General features: G+C 43.2%; 1 protein-coding gene across 1 annotated transcript; it reads right to left on the bottom strand.

Moving 5' to 3' along the window:
* Positions 1-22,551: 22,551 nt before the first annotated feature.
* On the bottom strand, positions 22,552-26,349 carry LOC101904765 (uncharacterized). The gene is made up of 3 exons (XM_024988632.2): positions 25,338-26,349; positions 24,382-24,580; positions 22,552-23,398 (listed from the first exon to the last, which is right to left on the bottom strand). The coding sequence occupies exons 1-2, from the start codon at positions 25,942-25,944 to the stop codon at positions 24,423-24,425; spliced, it is 765 nt and encodes a 254-aa protein (XP_024844400.1). The 5' UTR covers positions 25,945-26,349; the 3' UTR covers positions 22,552-23,398; positions 24,382-24,422.
* Positions 26,350-26,590: the final 241 nt, after the last annotated feature.

Genomic DNA, 26,590 nt, shown 5'->3' with positions numbered 1-26,590 from the left:
CTAGTTTACCCTTCTGAGTTTCAATTATAGACCAGACATTGAACAGACTAGGAGGCTCCCTGTAGCTTATGGAGGGCAATTGCCCATCCCCTCAGTGAAGTGTTTACTCACAGTGGTGACAGTGTGTGACACAGAGTCATAGCCAGGTCCCGGGACAAGGATGACATCAGTACAATGCCAGAGCTGAGTTTCTGTGGGAGGTGCCTGGTGCAGAGCAGGAGTCTAGATCCAGACGGCAAATTCCTTGTGAAATCCCAGAGGTATTCATGTACCCTACAGGCAACTGGGAAAAGTGTACTGTTGATCCTCAAAGGGGAAGGCAAATTGTGCTCAATTATCCTATGACACATTTAACAAAGAGAACATGTTAGACCAGTCTAGGCCTCCGGACCATTGACCAATATTACTTGAGTGTCATTCATTCCGGTATGAGATTCATAATGTCAATACCTAGTAGAGGGGCTCTGATACAGGGAGCAGCCTCCTTTAATTCTCTCTAGTCCATAGATAGCCTCTACCCATTAGTAGTGGCTTGAGGACAGGCCAAGCAGGAAACCACAAAGTGGGGATCCGTATCCTTTCACTAACAAGGCTAAGACAGGTCATAATCTTCAGTGCTTTACTTTTAGTCAGTACCTCCCACATGGGTAGAGGAAAGTTCAGTAATTTCCACTGGCCAGGGCCTACTAGTAGAATAGAAGCCTTAGGACTGTTTCGTGAGGTTATCTGCTGATTCCAATAACAGGAAAAGAGATAATTTCAGAGAGAACAACCAGGGCAGAAGCATCTTTTAGCAAAATTAAGTCAATTTTAAAACTTCAGTAGGCAATCATCCTTTTAATTAATTATCCTCCCAAGCCAGTCATCTCCTGGGGAATCCCTTTGAAGCAACAGTCACAAACATTTTTGGCACCAGGGACTGGTTTTGGGTAGAGAATTTTCCCATGCACCAGGGTGGTGGGGGATGTTTTAAGTATATTACATTTGTTGTGCCCTTTATTTCTATTATTATTACATCAGCTTAATCTCAGATCATCAGGCATTAGATCCTAGAGGTTGAGGACGCTTGTTTTAAAATATGAGTGCTTACTAGGATTAGGGAGATGTGGGCATCTGTATCCAAAACAGCCAGCCAGTGTTGTTAATATTTGGGAGCCCACACCACAGTTCATGTGGTAAGAGGGCAACAGCCTGCCAAAAGAGGCCTGCTTTGAGAATACTGGGTCCTGATGTGGGGGCGGCACAATGTGTGAGAGTGTGTGTGTGTGTGTTTGTGTGCACCTATGTGTGTGAAGGAGATTGTACCCACATTTGCATGTGTGACTGAATGTGCATGTTTGTGAACAACTTAAGGAGGAGTATGTTCATGTATGTAAATTTATGACTGACACAGTGTACGTGAAGCATATTGAGGTGTGTGAGTGAGTGCATAACTATTTTAGTTTAAGCATATTTGTATTTGAATGAATTTGTCCATGTGTCAGCGTATCTATGAATGGGAGTAAATCTTTGAGCATGTTCATTTGAGTGAATGTGTAATTTGTGGACATATGTGAGCTTGTCTGTGTGTAGGAGTGAATTGAGCCTGTTCATATGTCAGTGTATTAATGTGCTTTTGTGTATTTCTGCGTGTTCACGTTTTTGAGTGAATTTGTAAGCATGTGCATGATGGTAGCATGCTTACCTCTGAGTGAATGTGTAACCATGATGATCTGTGTGAGCTTGTTACTGTGTACATCTATTTCTGAATCAATGCATGGATGTACGTGTGAATGCTGATCATATGCATGTACACAACTGTTTTAATGAGTGTACTTGTGAGTTTGTGATCAGGTTCACTGTGTGTATATGTGAACATGTTCATGTTTGGGTGTAAATGACTGAGTATATACATGTGATCATATTCCTGTGTTTGAATGAATATGTAAGCATATCATGTACTTTCATGAATGTGAGTGAATGTATGCTTTGCATTTGTGTTTTTGTACATTTGTGCTTGTGTGACTGTGAAAAAAGTCTGTCATTAAATGCATGAGCATGTATATGTATATCGATACATATATATGTGCATATTAATATACAACTATAAGTGGATATAGCAACATGTGTGTGTTAATGAATATGTAAACATGCTTGTGTTAGGGCATGGTAATGTGTGTGACCTTTTCTGTGAGTGAATGTGATTATGTCTATGTGTGATTAAATGTGTGTTCACTTGTGTGGAAGTGATAATGTGTGTCTATGTGCAACTGTGAGTGAATATATGCATATCTGTGTGTGAGAGATTGTGTGAATGAATATGAATATGATCCTGTCTAAATGTGAATGTGTTATCATGTCCAGGTCTCAGCATGAGTGATTTTGCAGTGTTTGTGTTAATACACATGTGTGTGTTTATGAGCATGCAAGCTTTGTGAATAAGTGAACTTGTTCATGTGTGTGAAATTGATCATACATGAGTGATTCGTGTGTTAGCATGTTGTCTGTTAAATAAACGTGAGAGCATGTGCATGTATGAATGTGTGTGAGAGGTCGGAGGGAGTGGATGTAAGTGTACAACTTTGTCAGTATACAAGTCCATTAGAATATGTGTATTTTTGTGGGAATTTAAGTGAGAGTGTAGACTTGTTAGGAAGATAACATGTAAACATGCTTTGTGTTTCTGGGAATGTTCACATTTAAGTATGTTCATGTATGAGTGATCATCTGAGTATGCCCGTGAGTGTGAGCATGAACATATGTAAATAAAAGTGTGAACACATTTGTGTTTTGAGCATGTTAATGTGCAACAGTGAAAGTCTGTTTGTGTGTGAATGAATTCACGTGTTCATATCTGAGTGCATGAGCTCATGCATGTATGGGAACATGTTCATGTGTATAGACTAATGCATGATCAAGTTGGTGTGTGTGAAGGTGTTAATGTATAATTATTTTTCCTGAGTGGAACTGAATGTGTAAGCAAGTTCATGTATGTGAGCATGATGTAAATTTGAAACAAATTTGTGATTGTATGTGGGCAAGTCTGTGTACGTGAATTAATCATGTGAGTGAATATGTCAATATGTTTATTTGCACGTGTTTATGTCTTCAAGTGTTAATCGAGTGTTAGAGCAGGTTTTTGAGTTTTATTGAATATGAGCATGTTCATTTATGTGAAATTTTTTTGTGTAAAAAAATTTGTGAGGGTTTTGTGTGTTTGAGCATGTTAATATATGAATAAGCTCATTTTGTGAATGTGTAAATTTGGGTGTATGTGAATGAACATGTAAGTATGTGTCATTTTATTGAAATGTGTGTTTATATGTGTATGCTCATATATGTGACTATGTGATGGCATACATATGTGGATTAATATATGAATAGGTACATGTGAGTGAATGGAGGAGCAGTTTTCTGTGTGTATAATTCATGTCGGTGAAAATCTCAACATCTTAGTTTGCTTGACTGTATGAGTGTTCTCCACAGGACTGGAAAAGGTCAGTTTTCAATCCCAAAGAAAGGCAATGCCAAAGAATGCTCAAACTACCGCACAATTGCACTCATCTCACACGCTAGTAAAGTAATGCTCAAAATTCTCCAAGCCAGGCTTCAGCAATATGTGAACCGTGAACTTCCTGATGTTCAAGCCGGTTTTAGAAAAGGCAGAGGAACCAGAGATCAAATTGCCAACATCCGCTGGATCATGAAAAAAGCAAGAGAGTTCCAGAAAAGCATGTATTTCTGCTTTATTGACTATGCCAAAGCCTTTGACTGTGTGGATCACAATAAACTGTGGAAAATTCTGAAAGAGATGGGAATACCAGATCACCTGATCTGCCTCTTGAGAAATTTGTATGCAGGTCAGGAAGCAATAGTTAGAACTGGACATGGAACAACACACTGGTTCCAAATAGGAAAAAGGAGTTTGTCAAGGCTGTATATTGTCACCCTGTTTATTTAACTTCTATGCAGAGTACATCATGAGAAACGCTGGACTGGAAGAAACACAGGCTGGAATCAAGATTGCCCGGAGAAATATCAATAAACTCAGATATGCAGATGACACCACCCTTATGGCAGAAAGTGAAGAGGAACTAAGAAGCCTCTTGGTGAAAGTGAAAGTGGAGAGTGAAAAAGTTGGCTTAAAGCTCAACATTCAGAAAACCAAGATCATGGCATCCAGTCCCATCACTTCATGGGAAATAGATGGGGAAACAGTGGAAACAGTGTCAGACTTTATTTTTCTGCACTCCAAAATCACTGCAAATGGTGACTGCAGCCATGAAATTAAAAGACACTTACTCCTTGGAAGGAAAGTTATGACCAACCTAGATAGCATATTCAAAAGCGGAAACATTACTTTGCCAACCAAGGTTCGTCTAGTCAAGGCTATGGTTTTTCCTGTGGTCATGTATGGATGTGAGAGTTGGACTGTGAAGAAGGCTGAGTGCCAAAGAATTGATGCTTTTGAACTGTGGTATTGGAGAAGACTCTTGAGAGTCCCTTGGACTGCAAGGAGATCCAACCAGTCCATTCTAAAGGAGATCAGTCCTGGGTGTTCTTTGGAAGGAATGATGCTAAAGTTGAAACTCCAGTACTTTGGCCACCTCATGTGAAGAGTTGACTCATTGGAAAAGACTCTGATGCTGGGAGGGATTGGGGGCAGGAGAAGAAGGGGACGACAGAGGATGAGATGGGTGGATGGCATCACTGACTCGATGGACGTGAGTCTGAGTGAACTCTGGGAGTTGGTGGTGGACATGGAGGCCTGGCATGCTGCGATTCATGGGGTCACAAAGAGTCGGACATGACTGAGTGACTGATCTGATCTGATTTGATCTGATGAGTGTTCTGGGATTAGATTTGAGTGTATCTAGATTTGAGCAGATATATGAGCACGTTTGTGCATAGAAACACACTAATATGAGTGTGCTCATTTGCGTGAATGAAGGTGATGATATGCTCCTATGTGTGATTGAATTCATGAGCATGTTTGGGAGTGGTTGTGAGTCTGTAGGTATACATTCATGTGCAAGTGTGAACAAACATGAATTTTATCTGTGTGAGTGTGTGAGAGAATATCAGTACTGATAGCTTATGGTGAATGATGTGCAATTTGTGATCTCCAAAGAAGATTTAGCTTCAGAACCAGGGACCAGGCTTGATCACTCAAGAGCTTTTATGTAGCCGAGTTTTATTAAAGAATAAAAAGGGACAGAGAAAGCTGCTGACATAGACATCAGAAGGGGGATGGAGAGTGTCCCCCTGGCTAGTCTTCACAAGGGAGCTATATACTTTTTTAATTTGTTATTACAAAAAATCAAAATAATGTTCCAAGGTTGTAAAGATCTTACTAGACCCACTCCCACAATTTACATTGTAAGATGACAGGATTAGAACTAACAATAGAAAGATCTTGCCAGGGGAACTCCCATAATACACATTTTAAGATAACAGGACTAGTCAGAAGGTTTTTCAGTTCAGTTCAGTTCAGAAGGTTTTTAAGAAGGAGCAACTATCCTCAAGCAGGATACATTGTTGTTAAATAATCCTTAGCACAGAGTTTAAGCCAAGTTGTTTGTTGTGTAATCATCAGCTTAAAAGAAAAAAACTTAAAGAAAAAAAAAAGTTTGTCCTTTTCTCCTCCTTGAGAATTCCAGACCCCTATCTGTTCCTTGAGAGCCCTAGCTAGACCATTTTCTCCTCCACGGGGACCCCAGACTTCTTATCAACCTACCTAGGAATTGTCTCTCTCAGTATGTTGATGTGTGTGAATGATGTATGAGTATGCTGCTGCTGCTAAGTCGCTTCAGTTGTGTCCGACTCTGTGCGACCCCATAGACAGCAGCCCACCAGGCTCCCCCGTCCCTGGGATATGTAGGTGTGAGTACAAATGTATGCTATTGTGTCTATCAGTGTGTGAGCATGTTCTTTGGGTGACCCATTTAATATGCATGTATCAGTTCAGTTCAGTCACTCAGTCGTGTCTGACTCTTTGCAACCTCATGAATTGCAGCATGCCAGGCGTCCCTGTCCATCACCATCTCTCGGAGTTCACTCAAACTCACGTCCATCGAGTTGGTGATGCCATCCAGCCATCTCATCCTCTGTCGTCCCCTTTTTCTCCTGCCCCCAATCCCTCCCAGCATCAGGGTCGTTTCCAATGAGTCAACTCTTTGCATGAGGTGGCCAAAGTACTGGAGTTTCAGCTTTAGCATCATTCCTTCCAAAGAACACCCAGGGCTGACCTCCTTCAGAATGGACTGGTTGGGTCTCCTTGCAGTCCAAGGGACTCTCAAGAGTCTTCTCCAACACCATAGTTTAAAAGCATCAATTCTTCGGTGCTCACCTTGCTTTATGGTCCAAATCTCACATCCATACATGACCACTGGAAAAACCGTATCCTTGACTAGACGGACTTTCTTGGCAAAGTAATGTCTCTGCTTTTTAATATGCTATCTAGGTTGGTCATAACGTTTCTTCCAAGGAGTAAGCGTCTTTTAATTTTATGGCTGCAGTCACCATCTGCAGTGATTTTGCAGCCCAAAAAGATAGTCAGCCACTGTTTCCCCATCTATTTCCCATGAAGTGATGGGACCAGATGCCATGATCTTCGTTTTCTGAATGTTGAGCTTTAAGCCAATTTTTTCACTCTCCTCTTTCACTTTCATCAAGAGGCTTTTTAGTTCCTCTTCACTTTCTGCCATAAGGGTGTGTGAGCATATTTCTTTGTATGAATGTGTGAATGTGACGTGTGAGTGATTTGAGTGTGCATAAGTGGGAGCACATGTTTCAGTGAATATGAAAATATGTCCATGTGTGAGCACGTTCAGGCTTTGCAGGTGGTGCTAGTGGTGAAGAACCTGCCTGCCAATGCAGGAGAGGTAAGAGATGCGGGTTTGAACCCTGGATAGTGAAGATGCCCTGGAGGAGGGCACAGCAATCCACTCCAGTATTCTTGCCTGGAGAATCCCATGGACAGAGGAGCCTGGCAGGCTACATTCAGTAGCGTCATACAGAGTCAGACACAACTGAAGTGACTTAGCACACATGCATGTGAGCATGTTCATGTGTGAGTGAACCTGAGTGTAAGAGTCTCTTTGTGTGGGAATGTACCAGCGTGTTCATGTGTAAAAAAACATAAGCATGTCCACATGTGTCAACATGTTGATGCAAAAATGTAAGACTATGAGTAAGTATGTTCAAGAGTGAATGTGTCAGCATGTATCTGAGTAAGTGAATGTATGACAATTCTTATGTGTGTTATAGATTTAATGGGAAAGTGTGACTGAATGTGTGAGCATGGGTTTGAGTATGTTTCTTCCCCCTGGGTTTTTTTCAGGACTGCATGTCCACATGGTGAAATGTAAGGCACTGTGCACAAATAAGCTTTTCTTCTCTATTGGCTCAAAACTGTCTATAACCAGCTGTACAGCTAGGGCACATTATTCTCTGTAAATAACATCCCACCACTCCTATAGAATCATGTGTGACTCTCATGATTCAACCTGCTGGCTTCACTGCAGGCTAACTGCCCTGAAGCTGACCTGCAAAGACAGAAATAAGTTATCCCAAGTTGAACACTTTAGAAAGCAAAGTGCTATTGGGAATAATTGTCTGAATAACAGCTGAGAAGTAAATGGGGCTCTGTGTTAGGTCAAATCCCAGACACTAGCATTTAGGGTTACCATGATCAAGCCCCAGCAAAGTGCTTACAGGAGTTGCTATAAACACAGCCCTTTATTCCAACCATTCAGACCCCACCCCCCACAAACATGCCATTAGAGAATGGAAGCTATATATGTCAGTTAAGAAAATCTAGCACGGCCAGGGAGCCAGGGACCCCACCGACCCCAAGGTCATACTTCTCATTCTAGACCATTTAGTGCCACTCAGACAGCCATCCCTTTGGGTGGGATCCAGAAGACCCTAAAGGGCCAGCACAGGGCCTGGTCGAGAGACTCCCAGTGATAAGAGCAAATGGGAGCTGAAATACAGTCCACATTCTCCTCATCAAGCTGCGTGCCCTGGCTCTGAGATGCAGCCCAAAAGACGGGAGACATGTTCTACTTTATCTTCCCAGAGAGGACGCCTTATGTGCTAGAAGGGATCTGCATGAGAACGTAGTGGAAGTATCCATACATCTCAAAAAGGCAAATTAAAAGTGTTACGGACTGCGTGTTGGTGTACTCCAAATACAAATATGTACAGCCTGGGGGGAGTGCCACTGGTAAGGTTCAGCTGGTTTGCTGCATTTCAGCTCTTTTCAACCTAACACAAAACTCTTTTTTATTTTATTTTATTTTATTTTTTAACTTTACAATATTGTATTGGTTTTGCCATATATCTAAATGAATCTGCCACAGGTATGGTATGGGGAGGGAGGAGGGAGGAGGGAGGAGGGTTCAGGATGGGGAACACATGTATACCAAACACAAAATTCGTAAGTGTCATGACTTCCCTGGTGGTGCACTGGCTAAGACTGCACTCCCAACGCAGGGGGCCCAGGTTTGATCCCTGGTCAGGGAACTAAATCCCACATGCCACAATTAAATAGTATGCCACAACTAAAGGTTCCACATGCTGCAAATAAAGATCCCACGTGCCACAACTAATGATCCTGCATGCCACAACTAAAGATGCCACGTGCCACAACTGAAGATCCTGCGTGTTGCAACTAAAAAGACCTTGCATGCTGTACGTGAAAGATCCCACATGCCACAATGAAAGTTCTGCATGCCACAAATAAAAAGATTCCACATACCCCAACTGAAGATCCTGCATGCCACAACTAAAAGATCCCACATGCCACAACAAAGATCCCAAATGCTAGAAAGAAAAGATCCTACATACCACAACTAAAACATCCTATGCCAGAAATAAAAAGATCTTGCATGCTGCAACAAAGGTCCTACATGTGACAATTTATAAGATCTGCAGGCTGCGACTTAAGATCCCACATGCTGCACAAAAAAAAAAAAAAAGGATCTTTCGTGCTGCATAAAAGATCCCACATACCACAATTTAAAAGATTCCATGCCACAATAAAGATCCTGCCTGTGACAATTAAAAATATCCAGCGTGCCACAACTAAAGATTCCACATGCTGCAGTGACGATTCCACATGCAGCAACAAAGATTCCATATACCACAATTATAAAGATCTCATATGACACAGTGAAGATCCCACAAGCCACAACAAAGATCCCACATACTGCCCAAATATCCCAATACCACAACCAAAAGATCCCACATGCTACAACTAAAGTTCTTGCATAAAGATCCTGCATGCCACAACTAAAAAGATCTCACATTCTGAAACTAAAATATCCTGCGTGCCACAAATAAAATGATTCCCCATAATGCAACTAAAGATCCTGCCTGCCACAACTAAAGATCCACATGCCACAACAATCTCACATGCCACAATTAAAAAGATCCCTCAGCTGCAACAAATATCCTGCATGCCCCAGTTAAAAAGATCCCACATTCCACAACCAAAAATATCTCACGTGCTGCAACTAAAAGATCCTGCATGCCACAACAAAGATCCCACATACTGCAACAAATTTCCTACTTACCCCAATGAAAGATCCCATATGCTGCAACTAAAGATCCTGCATGCAGCACCTAAAAAATATCCCATATGCCCCAACTAAAGATCCACATGCACTACAAAGATCCCACATACCGTGACTAAAGGATCCTGATGCTGCAACGAAAGATCCCGCATGCCACATCTGAAGATCCTGCATGTCAAAACTATAAAGATCTGGCAGGCTGGAACTAAAAGATCATGCATGCCACAATGAAGATCTTCCATGCCACAAATAAAAAGATTCCCCACACTTGAACTAAAGATCTTGCATGGCACAACTAAAAGATCTCATATGCCACAAATAAAAAGATCCTTCATGCCACAACAAAGACCCTATGCCACAATTAAAAAGATTCTGCATGTCGCCAACAAAGATCCCACATACCACAACAAAGTGTCCACATATCACAGCTACAAAGATCCCACATGGCACAACGAAGATCCTGCCTGCCACAATTTGAAAACCCTGAAAGCTGCAACAAAGATCTCACATGCTACAACTGAAGATCCTACATGCCACAACAAGGATCCCACACACCACAAATAAAGATACCTCATGCTGCAACACACATCCTGCATGCCACAGCTAAAAAAACTCACATGCTGCAACTAAAAAGATTTCACATGCCCCAACAAAATGATCCCACATGCCAAAAATAAAAAGATATCCCACATGCTGAAACAAAGTTCCTACACAGAACAATTAAAAAGATCACGCATGTCACAATTCAAAAGTCCCACATACCACAACTATAAATATCTCACATTCTGCAACTAAAAAGACCTCGCATGTCCCAACTGAACTATCCCACATGTCACAATTAAAAAGATCTGTCATGCTGCAAAAAAAAAAAAAAAAATCCAACATGCTGCAACAAAGATCCCACATATCACAACTAAAAACACCCCATATGGCACAATGAAGATCCCGCCTGCCACAATTAAAGACTCCAGAGGCCTTGACAAAGATCCAAAATGCTACAAATAAAGATCCCACATGCCACAACAAAATCCCACATGCTGCAAAGAAGATCCTGCATTCAGCAACTAAAAATATCTCACATGATCCAACTAAAAGAGTCCACATGCCACAAGAAAGACCCCACATGCTGCAACTAAAAGGATCCAATAACCACAACTAAAGATCCTCCATGCCACAAATAAAAAGATTCTGCACGCTGTAACAAAGGTCCTGCATGCCACAATTAAAAAGGTCCCACATAACACAACTAAATAGTTCTCACATGCTGTGACTAAAAATACCTTGCATGCCCCAACTAAAAGATCCCACATGCCACAAATAAAAAGACATCCTGCATGCCACAACAAAGATTCTACATGCCACAATTCAAAAGATCCCACAATCCACATCTAATGACCCCACATGCTGCAACAAGTATTCTACGTGCCACAACAAAGATCACACACACCACAACTAAAAAGATCCTGCACGCCACAACTAAAAGATCCAATGTGCTGCAACTTAAAGATCCCACATTCTGCAACAAAGTTCCCACATACCACAACAAAAAAAGACCCCACATGGAACAACAAATATCCTGCCTGCCACAAACAAAAAGACTCTGAAAGCCGCAAGAAAGATCCAAATGCTACAACTAAAGATCCCACATGCCTCAACAAAATTCCACATGCTGAAAGAAGATCCTGCATTCTGCAACTAAAAATATCTCGCATGCTCCAACTAAAAGATGCGGTATGCCACAGCAAAGATCCCACATGCTACAAATAAAGATCCCATATGCTGCAACAAAATCTGAGAAGCTGCAATGAAGATCCTACATTCTGCAATTAAAAATACTTCACATGCTCCAACTAAAAGATCCCACATGCAGCAACAAAGAGCCCACATATTAAAACTAAAAAGATCCCACATGGCACAGCGAAGATCCTGCCTGCCACAATTAAAAAGACCTGCAACCAAGATCCCACATGCTACAGCTAAAGATCCCACATGCCTCAACAATATTCCACATGCTGCAACAAAGATCCTGCATTCTGGAACTACAAGCATCTCACATGCTCCGACTAAAAGATGCCACAAACCACAACTAGAAGATCCCACGTGCTGTGACAAAGATCCCATATACCAAAACTAAAAGATTCTGTATGCTGTAACTTAAGATCCCCATGCCACAATTAAATTCCTGCTTGCTGTAACTAAAAAGATCCCACATGCCCCAACTAAAGATCCACATGCCACTACAAAGGTCTCACATGGCACCACTAAAAGATCCTACATGCCACAACTAAAGATCCCACATGCTGCCACCAAATACCCTACATGCCACAATTAAAATATCCCACATGCTACAAATAAAAAGATCCTGCATGCTGCAACAAAGATTCTGCATAGCACCATTAAAAAGATCCCACACGTTGTACCAAGATCTCACATGTGGCAACTAAAACACCTTGCATCTCTCAACTAAAATGTCCCACATGTCACAAGTAAAAAGCTAACTCGAATGCCACAACAAAGATCTTACATGCCACAACCAAAAAGATCCAGCAAGCCACAACTAAAAGACCCTGCATGCTGCAACGAAGATCCCACATGCTATAACTAAAGATCCCACATGCCACAACAAAACCGGACATGTTGCAACAAAGATCTCACATTCTCCAACTAAAAATATCTTGCATGTTCCAACTAAATGATCCCACATGCCTGAACTAAAATATCTCACATGCCGCAACTATGATCCCATATACTGCAACAAATATCCCAACACTGCAACTAAAAGATCCCACATGCGACAACAAAGATCCCATGGGCCACAACAAAGACCCCACATACCAAAATGAAAAGATCCCATATGCCACAACGATAAATATCCCCCACACTACAATGAAGATTCTGCCTGCCACCATTAAAAAGATCCTGTGTGCCACAACAAAGATCCCACATACCGCAGGTAAAGACCTCATGTGCTACAACAAAATCCTATATGCTGCAATGCAGATCATGCATGTTGCAACTAGAAGGATCTTGCATTTCCCAACTGATAGAAGCCACATGCTGTTACTAAAATATCCCACATACCACAACTAATAGATTCTGCATGGTGCAACTAAGATCCTACATATCACAACAAATATCCTAATACCACAACTAAAAGATCCTGCATGTTGCAACAAAGATCCTGCAAACCAAAACTAAAAGATTCTGTATGTAGCAAGTAAAGATGCCCCATGCCACAACTAAAGATCCCGCATGTCACAACTAAAGGTTCCTACGTGACACAATAAAGATCCCACATACCGCAACAAATATCCCCATAGCACAAGTAAAAGATCTCACAAGCTGCAACCAAACATATTCCTCATTCTGCAACAAAAGATCCTACATGCAACAACTAAAAGATCACATATGCTGTAACTAAAGATTTACATGCAACTACAAAGATCCCACACACTACAACTAAAAGATCCCCCATGCCACAACCAAAGATCCTGCATGCCACCACAAAATCCCACACACCAAAACTAAAAGATCCCATAGGCTGCAACTAAACAACCCGCAAACTAAAAATAAATATCCCACATGCCCTGACTTAAGAGATGCTACATGAAAGCAATGAAGATCCCATGTGCCACAACTAAGACCCAACATAAACTAATAAGTTAAATGCTTATTTTTTTTAATTTTATTTATATTAATTGGAGGCTAATTACTTTACAATATTGCATTGGTTCTGCCACACATCAACATGAATCCGCCACAGGCGTACACGTGTTCCCCATCCTGAACCCCCTCCAACCTCCCACCCCCCATCCCCATCCTGAACCCCCCTCCCACCTCACTCCCCGTACCATCCCTCCGGGTCATCCCAGTGCACCAGCCCCAAGGATCCTGTATTGAACCTGGACTGGTGATTCGTTTCTTATATGATATTATACATGTTTCAATGACATTCCCCCAAATCATCCACCCCCTCCCTCTCCCACAGAGTCCAAAAGACTGTTCTATACATCTGTGTCTCTTGTGCTGTCTTGCATACAGGGTTATCGTTACCATCTTTCTAAATTCCATATATATGCGTTAGTATACTGTATTGGTGCTTTTCTTTCTGGCTTACTTCACTCTGTATAATAGGCTCCAGTTTCATCCACCTCATTAAAACTGACTCAAATGTGTTCTTTTAAAATTACAATTAAAAATTCATTAAAAATACCCTCAACTGTCTACAAATGAACTTATCTATGAAACAGAAACGGACTAGCAGACATAGAGAACAGACTTGTGGTTGCCTAGCCTGGGGTGGGGGGAGGTTGTAGGGGAGGAATGGATTGGGAGTTTGGGTCTAGAAGATGGAAACTGTTATACACAGAATGGATAAACAACAAGGTCGTACAGTATAGCACAGGGAATTATATTCAATATCCTGTGATAAACCACAATGAAAAATAATGTAAAAAAGAATGTCTATATATGTAAAACTGCGTCACTCTGTTGTGCACCTGAAATTAACACAACATTGAAAATCAACTATACTTCAAAAAAAAAAAAAAAAACCCTCAAGTGCCTAGAAGCAGGTTTCCTCTTTTATGTGGACTAAGACGGACACGATATCCTGTCAGCACCCTGTCAAAAATCTAAACCAGCTTCATTTGCAAGGCTTTTGCTGAAACAGAGAAGTCACTGGTTATCAGTAAATATCACATAGTTTCCCAGAGAACAAACAGCAGAGAATACCCCAGCTGTCACCTTTTGAGGGCCGTGCCTTCTCCGGCACACATACAGACGCATATAGTCCTATGTATGCACATTCTTTCCCCTGCTCCCTTCTCTTCATATGGTGAGTGAGCCAGAAGCACGCACTGAGGCAGCCTCTTCCTCTTCTCCTCTCCAGCTTTTCTCCAGAGGATGGGGCACAAAGACTGGGTCAATGTCACCAGGCAGGATGAGAGGCTGGGATAGAGTGCAGGCATTTGGGCAAGTGGAGAGGAGAGGAAGCAGGCAGAGGGCAGCCGACAGAAAAAAAGAATTACTTCAACCCCCTAAAGAGCCCAATCTCAGTCAGCATGGACACAGCTCTCCATGTTGGCGGGGATCCATCCAGGGGCAGCTGACTGCGCCAGGAAAAGTAATCTTCCACCCTCAGTGCCCTCCTGAGCGGAGCTAACAAGCCTACATTCTCCTGCACAAAGTCACATTATCTGAGCTGGGAATGACATTTTGTTGTCACAACCATGTTAACCTTTCTCTTGTATACCTGTTTTTAGAACTGGGAATGTGGCTTGACACAAAGAGAGAACCTTCTGGCTTTACCCAAAAAATTCATTTCAGATTCTTAGGCTTTAAGGCTGTCTTCTCAAAGACATTCATTCTGGGAACTGGCATTTCTCTCATTAATCATGTGCTTCCAGCCTGGAGGTGTCTTGGATGAGTATACTCAAGTACCCAGCCTGAGCCCTATAGGTATCTGGCCTTTCTAAAGCTTTCTGATGTGTCAACCAAGATACCTGAGACTTTTGGCAGGTAGGTTTCCTTCCCAAGGGCATGGGAATAGGAACAGGCCCTGAGCATAACTGTGATCCTAACATAGTTTCACATGCTGATCAAGGAACATCAGTTCCTGCAACGTGTGAGTGTGTGTTCACTTTATATCCTATAAAGTCACTACAAGTAATGAATTAGTGACCACTAAACCATTGCTCCCAGCGGGTATACAGGGTTAGGTTCCTATGCTCCTTGTGAATCAGTATATAAACTTGTTGTATGGCTGCTTCTGTCTAAAGTTACAATTTAATCCAACTAGAAACCCAGAATTTACTAAAAGAATTTATATTAACAAAATGATAAAAGCTTCTTCCAACAAAAGAGTCTAGAATCTGTCCAAGGCTAAAACAATGGACACTCCCAGTAGTGTCTCCAATGAAGCCTCTTCATTGCTGAGGCTTTAGTAACCTTTGTTCATGCCCCCTGGCATCTCTGGACTACCCATGATTGCTATAAGTTGCCCACAGGCTACTGATGCAAGAAGCTGCCCTTCTTGGCTTTGTACTACAAACCATTAGAGTGGCAAATATCAGCCACATAATGAGCAATGGTCAAAATAGAGGTTCTCAGAGTCCCTGAGCCAGTGACACCCTGTACTCAGTTGCCCAGCATGCCTTGGATCAAGGAACCAGCACCCCAAAACCTCAGCATGGTTACTGAGGCCTCTGTGTACAAGACAGTTTCTGGCATATCTTTCTTGCAAGAGGGCAGATGAGATAGGGGTAGAAGAAGCCATCCCTCTTCCAGACCTCTTGGCTACCTGGGGAGCCCCTTGGAATCCATTGTGTGGAAAATATTGAATGTTTGTGCACTACATATGGTATTGTCACCATCATCCCCTGGAGGGATGGAAAGCAATAATACTGATGGATAGTGGCAATACCCATGATAAAGGACAGGACCAATGGATCAGCACAATTGGCCCATCCTCATTTTAGTCCTGGATGCCCTGGCTGGCAAATGGGCCCATCTGTACATTATTATAAACTCTTGGGCCATTGCCTAAAAGTTGTCCCAGTTGAGGTAAAGAACTCTGGGAATCACTGGCCTCACAGACACACAAAATATACATCAAGATGTTATGGACTGAATCCTATTCTCTCAAAATGTATATGCTGAAGCATTAACCCCTATTTGTGTTTGGTGACATGGATGTCATAAGCATGGACCTCTAATCCAATAGGGGGGCATCCTTATAAGAAGAGGAAAAGATACCACAGAGCTCTCTCTCTCCCCTCACACTAAACAAAGAAAAGGCCATGTGAGGACACAGTGAGAAGACAGTTGTCTGCCAAGGACAAAGGTCTTACTGGGGTATAAATTCTTTTAGCAAATTCTAGATTTCCAACCAGATTAAACTGTGGGCCTTTGCATCAATTTAAATTCATTCCTCCCTCTGTATTCAAGTTTTCTGATTTGTTTCTCTCTGATCCTTTTTGCTTGTTTGTCACTGGATATACTTTCTGTGTGTGATGCGGGAGGTGTCCTCTCTACTCTGCTCACATTTACGCATTTTTTTCCTTCAGAGAGCTTCAAATCAGTTTCATTAGCGCTAGGGGTCTCCTCTATGACAATGGTTGCTTAATAAATTTTAAAGTCTCTGGCTTGATTTGAGTTTGAATTCATTTCACCACTGTGTCACAAAAGTGCTATGGTCATTTTTCCCTGTATCCAGGATGATCAGAACTGTTACTACATCAGGGACAAATGTAACAGAGTGGCACAGCAGAAGACTGCTGGGCCCCCAAGCCAGAGGGGTACAGACTGAAACCATCTTCTGCTATATGCTGCCACTTCAGTTGCATGGATTTTTTTTTTTTTTTTTGGTCTTTTCTCTCTGTACAAATCCCCTCAGAATATTTGACATTCCTAGCAGTGCAAATTTACAGCTTTGGATTTTTATCTCGTCTAATCATGAGTGGTCCAGACCTTCTGGGTGGTTACGGAGATAGTTTAGAGACACAGTGACTCACTTCTTGGGAAGCCCAGGAAAGGTGGACACCACAGGCCCATGTAGGACATCTGGGAGTTGCATTCTGGAACAGAGTGAAGCAGAAGGGTCTGTGGGAAGAGGGATTTGCAGTATTTGGAGGGTGAGGTAGCCCATGGTTCTTGAGCAAGGATGTGATTGGTTTCTTTGAATCAACAAGAAACCTGACAAGGAAACACTATACAGTGATATTAAGCGGGAATGCATCTGGTGCATTCAACATGGAGGTTTGTTGCTACAGGACCCTATCTGGTGGAGCAGAGCGGGGAGAGAAACTTGAGAGCAGGCCATTCAAGGCTCTCTCAAATATACCACATGTCAACTCAGTGCAAAATATTATTTTTAGCCATCATCTCACAACGGGCCACTCCCTGCTTACACGCACAAACACACACACACATACACACATAAACACAGAGGCCAGTACACATGACTGAGGAGAGCTCAATCCCTGGACATGGATGGGCGGACCCTGGATGGCAGTTCCCCAACCCCCACGACCGGGGCGCTGTTAGCTACCACAGTAACATAGGCACTAGAACAAGGGGGCTCCGTCTAAACTGCACGTCCCCTCCTTCATCACCAATTCCTCTAAGAACTGGCCAGTAGGCAGGGTGTGTGGGCAAGGGTTTAAAAGCCCAGGCCATCTCCCCCAGCCGTCTCCTTCTAAAAGTTTGTCCATTCATCAACTGCACTCCCAGTTCCTGGCAGCCTGGCGACCTCCGCTTACCAATTAAAGAAGTCCAGAATGACATCAGGAACATCAGAGGAGGCTGGGCTGGACGTCAAACTGGAGTTTCCAGGTGGTATTGCAGTTGTTGCCCTTCAAGAGCAGGATCCTGTGGAGCAGTAGGAATACAACGACTCGCAGCACCTCTGGACGCCATAGTTCCTAGTTGGAGAACACTGCAGGCAGCTGTGGACCTGGAGGAAGACAGAGGACAGGGTGAACCGGTAATCTATGAGGTGGAGGGAGTGGAGGGGGTGGGTGGGTGTGGGGGAGTAGAGCTTGGTTTTCCTCTAAGAGCCAGCCTTTAGGGTGAGCCCATCTTACCTTAGGGAAGGTGGGGATGGATCAGTGACCCTGAGCCTGAGAGCGGCAAGATCAGCAGCCCAGCAACTCCACTCCAAGAAGCACGCCAAGGACGAATCCATCTGCTTTGGAGTGCATAGCCTCTGAAGCACTTTTGCCTGCCAGGGAGCCTTCAGGAAGCCTGGCACGCACTTGGCTCTGCCCACCCTGATGGCATCGCCAGCTTAGCAAATCCCGCGGATGCCAGGAGCCATTCAAAAAGACACGTGGTTCTGCCTGCTATTACGGCTTGGGCACCACCTAGCCCTCTGCTCATTCTGGCCACTGCGGTCATTCCTGGGTCAGCTCCAGCACCCTGGCAGCTGGAGAACTGGGCTGCGTGTTCACAGCGGTGGGGCACCCCACCCTGCAACTTTCTTCTGCAAAAATGCAAAATCTGCTTTTCTCTTCAAACAGGATATGCCCAAGAGTTTGCTTTTCATTGTGAAAGGAGTAAATGGACTGTCCATGTTGAATTCTGAAAGCTCTAGACAACTTTGAGGGATCAGAAGATAATTGACTGGGGATCGTTCTGAGATCCTTGGGCTTCCAGGCAACCCAAGTGCCTCTCTTCTGGAAAGGGTAGATGCCGGAGTCCAGCCCCAGTGGATCCAGGGAATTCGAAGTGGGGACGGCGTCGGCGAGGATCAGGAAACAACTGCTTAATTAAATGTTAATTAAGGATATAAAGAGTAATAGAATAAGGATAGCTCAGTAGGAAAATTCAGTGAAGAAAAGAAGCTGAAATAATGATAGCTCAGTGAGGAAATTCAGTGGAGAAAAGAGGCTGAATAATTCAGCCAGAAGGTGAGAGAAAGAACGACATGGGGAGACCAAGTTTCAGTGAACAAGGCCCACACTTTATTTTCCAAAGTAGTTTTTATACCTTAAGTTATGCATAGAGGATAATGGGGGAAGGGGTAGAGTCATCAGCAAGCCAGGCTTTCTTCCTGCAAACTTATCATATGCAAAAGCTTAGGTGATTTGCATCATCTTCTGGCCCGGAGGCCTGTTAACATTTTAAGACCCTTTCTTCAGAAAACTTATTTTTCTCTAAAGGTGATTGGTCAGGAGCCACCCTCCAAAAGCATTAGATAAAGTTGCATTCCTACAGAGCAAAGGTGTGGTGGGCTACAACAAGAAAAAGAATTAACTCAAGGGTCCCAGGTTACAAACATTAAAGCTACTACTTACACCAATTATATTAATCAATACACTGCCAGGGACACAGCAGGTAAGGGATATGGAACTTAGCAGCAAACATTGGCCCAACAAGTGAAAATCCCTTCAGCAATACAATTTTTTTTTTTATTTTATTTTTAAGGGAACACTCTTACACTGTTGGTGGGAATGCAAACTAGTACAGCCACTATGGAGAACAGTGTGGAGATTCCTTAAAAAACTGGAAATAGAACTGCCTTATGATCCAGCAATCCCACTGCTGGGCATACACACTGAGGAAACCAGAAGGGAAAGAGACACGTGTACCCCAATGTTCATTGCACCAATACAATTTCTAATCAATCTTTTAACTGCTCAAAGGAATCTGTACTTAGTTTAGAACATCTCATGCCTCTCACAGTTGGGAGGCTCTGAGCAATCACATGTGGCCGGAAAAACCTATTCAGGCAGGCTAGAGGACTTCCGAAGGAGTTTGTAGGTTGAAACACTGTCACACCCAGGAATTATTAACTGGAGCTGTAAGCTAACTCTTTATTCAGAGAGAAGTAGTGGGGTACAGCCCCCCGTAAAGTCAGAGGTGTAGGTGAAAGCACAAAGCAGAAGGTAGGCAGACTCTGGTTTTGGGGGTAGATGCTCGAGAATTTCCAGGGAGACTCCTGAGGCTTGATCCCGCCTTTGCGTATGCCAAGCCTCATTCCTCAAGACCTTTGCCAGGGGCGGAGCTCGCTCCCCGCAGGTAGAAGAGGTTCAGTCAATGTGTTTTATGATAGGGCTCTGGAGGGTCATCAGGACAGAAATTGGGCACCTGGAGTGCCCCCCTCCCATAGCTAAGGGGTGCAAAGTTGACGTGAGGCTTCTTGGCTGGCATCATAGAAGGGGAAAAAGGCAAAAGTCAGTGAGTGTATCAGATCTTCAAGGCAGTTAGCCCCTAGAGAGCAGGCCACTCTAATGCTCCAGCATCCTGGCCCCAACATGTAGACAGAAAAGCCTCATAGTTTTACTGTTTTAGTTTACTTACTAAGTTGTGTCTGACTCTTGGGACCCCACTGTAGTCTTCTCTGTCCCTAAGATTTCCCAGGCAAAATACTGGAGTGGGTTGCCATTTCCTTCTTCAGGGGATCTTTCCAGCCCAGGGATCGAACCCGTGTCTCCTCCATTGGCAGGTGGGTTCTTTACCACTGGGCCACCAAGGAAGACCCCTTGTGACTATGGAAATTACCAAAAGCTTGATGGCAAAAATGAATTTCTTTCCAGAGCTTACATCCCAGATATATATGAGAAAGATTCCAAAAGACAGTAAGGAATATGAGAAAGTCACTTTGTGCTTTTTGAGTTTTTGTCTTGGTCATTTATTAGAATGTTCATAGATATCTAGATTGAATGGACTTAAACATGAATATGGTATTATGACTTAAACGTGAATATCATATTTTGAGGTAGAGGAAATATCACTGACCTAGGTGTTAGCCTATCTGTTATCTGACTTGGCCCTGTCACATGACAATGAGTATTTCAGTTTTGCTAAAGTATAAGGTGGATTGGGAGGTAAGACAAGAGGTAAATGAAGTAAGAAGCAAAAGAATAGGTAGCATCTGGCCTAGTGAGGGCCACACATTCAGTGCACAGAAAATACCTACTCAGTGAATAAATGAAGCTAAGAAAGAATGTTTTATTTTATAAACAGCAAACATTTATTTTTCACAGTCCTAGAAGCAGGTTTATCCAACATCAAGGCACCAGCAGATTTGGTGTCTCCTGAAGTCCACTCCCTGGATCTTAAATGCCAACTTTTCACTATGTCCTCACTTGGCAGAAGGGGCAGAGTATCTCTCTGGACCCTCTTAAATAAGGCGCTAATCACATTCGTGAGGACTCCACCCTTATGACCTAGGCCCTTCCCATACACTCCACCTTCTAATACCAGTGAAGTGAAGTGAAGTTGCTCAGTCGTGTCCGACTCTGTGCGACCCCATGAACTGTAGCCTCTCAGGCTCTTCCGTCCATGGGATTTTCCAGGCAAGAGTGCTGGAGCGGATTGCCATTTCCTTCTCCAGGAGATCTTCCCAACCCAGGAAACAAACCCACGTCTCCCGCATTGCGGACAGATGCTTTACTGTCTGAGCCACCAGGGAAGCCATTACCCTGGGAATTAAGATTTCAACATACAGATTTTGGGGGAATGCAGACATTCTGTTTATGACACTTACACAATTTCCATACTGCCAATAAAGTGCCATGTCTAAATCCAAATAAAATCACCTCATTTTCTTACTTTAAAAATTTCAGACTTCTCATTAACTGGCAGAGAACTTTTCTTCATGTTTTCTCTCCATAATCTACTCCACATACTCCACTTTCCATCCACATCTCTTTTTTTATTTTTAAGTTAATTTTTATTGGAGTATAGTTGCTTTACAATGTTATATCCACTTCTGCCATATAACGAAGTGAATCAGTTATCCCCTCTATTTTAGAATTCCTTTCCATTTCGGTCACCACAGTGTATTGAGTAGAGTTCCCTGCGCTGTACAGTACTTTCTCAGAAAGAGCATTTTCGATCTGATTGTCCAAACTGAGGAATTTGATTTCTAATTTACATTTAGCAGCAAGCTTTTGGAGAATTTGTGCAGGAAAATAATCTGATCTGTGGTTTTGGTGGCCTCATGGAAAAGAAAATGAAAGTCAAATCCCACAGCTCCAATGAGTAGGTCTGATGAACTCTGCCACCACTTTAAGCTGAAAATAAGTGACTACTCCTTTCAGGTAATAGTGAACCAGAAGTAACAAGCACTGGAATAAATTGCAGCCTAGATATACATCACTTAGTGATCCAAGGAACTTCAAGCCCTGTACCTTATGTACGCACATAAGGAAAAAAAATATATTGTAAGTGACAGCCAGAATGAAGAGTAGACTATAATCACTATGGCCTATATTTCAAAAAATTAAAAAGTATGTTTTAAAATATCTTCAGGGAACAGAAAATCATAAAAAGCAGCAGAGAGTGAATTCTCTTGGTCTCCAGCCATTAGGACTCATGCTTTCACTGTGCTTTGCAGTGGCTTGGTTTTAATTCCTGGTCAAGAAAGGAAGGTCCCACAAGCCATGAAGCTCAGAAAAAAAAAATCAATCAATAAATAAAAATTGGCATAACCATTAGATCGTGATAAATGTAATCAAGAAAAATAAACCTAAGACAATTATTGCATTGGAAGATAGATTAGAAGAAATCATCCAGAATTCTGCATGGAGAAATAGATTAATATGAAAAAAAGTAGGATAAGAATACAAAGTATTTGTTTAATTCAAATCCCAGAAAGACAGGAGAGAGAAATGGGGAAGAAAATGATGGCCAAGGATTTTTCAGAGCAAGTGAAATGCACAGATTCTAAAAGCTCAGTGAGTTCTAGGCAGGATAAAAAACAAAAATTCACTCCTAGACACATCATAGTGAAAGTGCAGAAAATCAGAGAGAAAGAGGCTGTTAATGATCCAAGTTAGAGATAATCAATCTTGACCTTGGGCAAGAGCAGAATAAATTGAGACAAAGGGATGGGCCTCTAGTCACTGGCCTTTAGAATACCTTTTTCTCAAACTTATCTTGAAAGAGTATTTTATAAACATGTTATCCATTTCATTCTTAATTAAGAAAATACATTTGTTAACAAATGTGTTTGTTAGAGCAACCTGACACCTAAGACCTGTTCAAATTGTCTTTGTTATAGGTGGAAGGTCATCATCCTGTAAGTATGTCATCTCATGGGCAATGTACAGGGTGAGTATTCTCCACAGGAATTATGATGGTTAATTTTATGTGTCAACTTGACTGGGCTAAGGGAGAATTAATTTCAAACAAGCTTTATTTCCAATGTGAACAATACTATCAATTATCTGTAAAAGGTAATAGTAAAGTCAGATGTCAGTAGTTAATATCATTTTGGGCGGTTGAAACTTTGAAACAAAATTAGTATTTCAGGCTAATGAAAACAAGAATATCCATGAAGAACAAATTCATCTTTTCCTTTGCTGTCTGCTTCTTTCAATGCCTTCCCACTGTAGGATGAAATAAGAGCCAGTTAACAATTGTACCTCAATAACATGCAGTGACTTTCTAAATATGAGTCAATACTATGTACATCTATTTTCTCAACAAGGAGAAAACAAAAATGTTTTCTTCTTGTAACCCAGACCCTTAGTGATCAGGGTGCACATCACTGCTCACACAAAACTTATTTCCGTATTGCCCACCACTATAAATGCTTGCTGTTTCCTTGAAAGGTCACACTGTGATTTAAATAAGCCATTCCCCCTAAAAAACTGGTATTCCCTTGCACAAATCATCAATCCCTTATATAGAGAGACCTTCAGTTTCCACATGTGTAAAATGAGGATGAGGCTTTATCAAACATCCACATGCATGAAAACTAAGGAAGAGTGAGAGAGTGAGTGAGAGACTAAAAGATGAATGAATAGAGGAAAGAGAAATAAAGATTTAATTACCAACTCAGTGACAACCAATAATATTACTGAGACTAGTTTTCTTTTCTTTTGAATAAAAAAATCTAAATTGAACTAATATTTGTGAATTAATCCTGAAATGCAGTTCTCTTGAAACCCTTAACATCTTACTACTTTGTAAGGAATTGCTTTCTCAAAGTCATTGTCAGTACAAGAGACTACAATTCTGTGGCCAGGTGATGATGACACAGCTAATGCGTGGCCTAGTCACTTTAGCTGCTGCTTCTGGTGACTATTCTCTAAACAAGCCCTGGTCTCCATTTCCAGGTCTGGTAAATTTCCCATCTGTAGTGGACTTAAAGCTACAGGACAAAGGACTTGTGGCTATAAATGAAATACATTTCAGAACATACTGCCTCCTACATTATCTAGAAAACATTATTAACAATAAACTGCTTTGCCAAAATTAAATTTCAACAATTTTCTTATTTACAGAAGAAAAATTAAAAATATAAAGCTGTTAGTAACGGGTATGTGTCAGGAATGGTTATGTCGTACTAAAGCCTATACAACAATACCTGTATTATCCAGAGCTGCTCTCTGCTGAGACCACATTCATTCAGAGTCCTTCAGGTTTTTCATTTCCATCCTCTTCGTCTTCATCAGCGTTTTCATACTGATCCTCACCCTCAGCATTAGGGCAGAATGATGCAGACATTGGGGTCAAAAGTTGGCAGGGAAAATATCCCAACTTCAAATCAGCAGCAGAGTCTAGGCCTGAGAGAAGAGAAATAGGTTTAATAAAAGAAACAACAAATAATACCTGGATACATTTCTAGCCCCCCATCATGTCTGCTGCTTGACAATGTTCACAAACGTTTTTCCCCTCTTTCCAGTAGATCGCCACACAGATCTCTCTGATTATTTCTGGCCCCTTTGGAGAAGGGATCCAAATCATTTGATACTGATACCATTTTGTATGTGTTTCTCGGAAACTCAATGGAAAAAAATGTTCCTTTGACTTAAAGACAAATTCTATGGGGACACTCACAGATTCCTCAATCGCTGAAAAGTGCCCCTGTGCTATGTCATCATTTTCTCAGATCCTCCTACCGAGAATATTCACATTTGTTAAAGCCGTTGACCAACAGGGAGGGATGCCACTTGTTTGCCTCTAGGTTGGTAGAAGGCAGCATGCTGTTTCTCGAGACCATGAAGGTCTCCAGAACTGGGCTTCCACTTGTGTAAATTGTGCCTGGAGGTTTTTGAGAGTTCTGACCCACTGCGTGACTGCTAGAGACCTACCTGCCTTTGAGCTCAATGGCCCCACAAGGGCCTGAAGGCTCAGCCACCACTTGCCCGCCTCAGCCCCTCCGGGATCACAGGCCTCAACCTCCCAGTCTCAGAGGCAGCAGTCAGGGCTTCCTCGCCCAGAACTCGACCTGCACTGATGGTTCCTCTGTCTTCTAGGAAGCAATCCCCTCTGCAGGATCCCGCAGCTCCCAGGGTGGAGCGCCCTCCACCGGGTACTCACCCTGCAAGACTCTGCCTCCCTCTCCCAGGTCTTCCTGCTCCTGAGGAGGCACCGGACCTTCTCCAGGGTCCGAGGGTGGCTGGGAGCGGCCCCTGGCCATCAGGCGGTCAGTGGGAGGCCGGAACAGGACATGTTTGTTGTCACGGAAGTTGTGTAGAAAGGAGTCGACGTGACTCCAGAACAGGGGCCCAAACGTCTCCACGCAGAACCCAAGGCCTGTAACCTCTGCCGCACCCTCCTGCTCACTCTCGTCCTCCTCTTCCTCGCCCTCTCCAGACAGGTGCTCCTCCTCCTCCACGTCCTCCAAGTCGAAGTCAGCCTCACCCTCTTCCTCGTCCTCCTGCATCTCTACACCTTCCTCCATCTCCAACTCCTCTAACGGCTCTCTACCGCATTCCTCTTCCACTGGGGCTTGTGGCCAACCCTGCTCCGCGGGAAGGGCTCTGGAGACCTCCAAGGAAGCCAGAAGAGCCGTGGCCACCTCGACTCCTTCCGTCCCCTCGCAAGCAGATGCTTGGACCCCAAGGAGACTGGGGTCGCGGCCCGCCCCGCCACCAGCTCTATCCGGGCCACCTGGGATCCAGTCGTGCTCCTCTGTGGCAGACATGGCAGGAGAGACGTGCCAGACAGTGATCGTCCTGCAGTGATGTCTGCGGGGAAGATGGCGGCCGCCGGGCTGAGCGTTGCGCTGAGGAGACGCTGTTGGCAGTGGGACCGCAGGGTGGGGGTGGGGACAGCAGAGACGTCGGCTGCACAGGGAACAGGAGTCTGCGAGTTGCTGGTGTGGGCCCCACAACAGGAATGGTGAGGGGGTGGCCCGCAGACCGGCCCACCAACACCGAAGCTGAGCCGGCGGCGGATAAGGCGGGAAAGACCCTGATGGGCTGGCAACGGTAGGTGGAGCTGGAAGGGTCAACCGCGACCACTTCCTCCAGCGCCAGCTCTAAGCTCATTTGCCAGGAGGCAAGGATTGGCATGACCGTCGTCCAATGAGTGATCAAGGCTTTCAGATTGCAGGGAAGCCTTCCAGCACCAGGTCATACTTAGAGCCCACAGGAGTCCCTTCCTTCCATTGCTGCTGCTGCCTGCTGCTAAGTCGCTTCAGTCGTGTCCGACTCTGTGCGACCCCATAGACGGCAGCCCACCAGGCTCCCCCATCCCTGGGATCCTCCAGGCAAGAGTACTGGAGTGGGTTGCCATTTCCTCCTCCAATGCATGAAGGTGAAAAGTGAGTGAAGTCGCTCAGTCGTGTC

This window comes from Bos taurus, chromosome X, assembly GCF_002263795.3.
Source record: "Bos taurus isolate L1 Dominette 01449 registration number 42190680 breed Hereford chromosome X, ARS-UCD2.0, whole genome shotgun sequence".
Classification (NCBI taxonomy): domain Eukaryota; kingdom Metazoa; phylum Chordata; class Mammalia; order Artiodactyla; family Bovidae; genus Bos; species Bos taurus.
The sequence above is the reverse complement of the archived record's forward strand: the minus strand, read 5'-3'. Positions and strand labels throughout refer to the sequence as shown.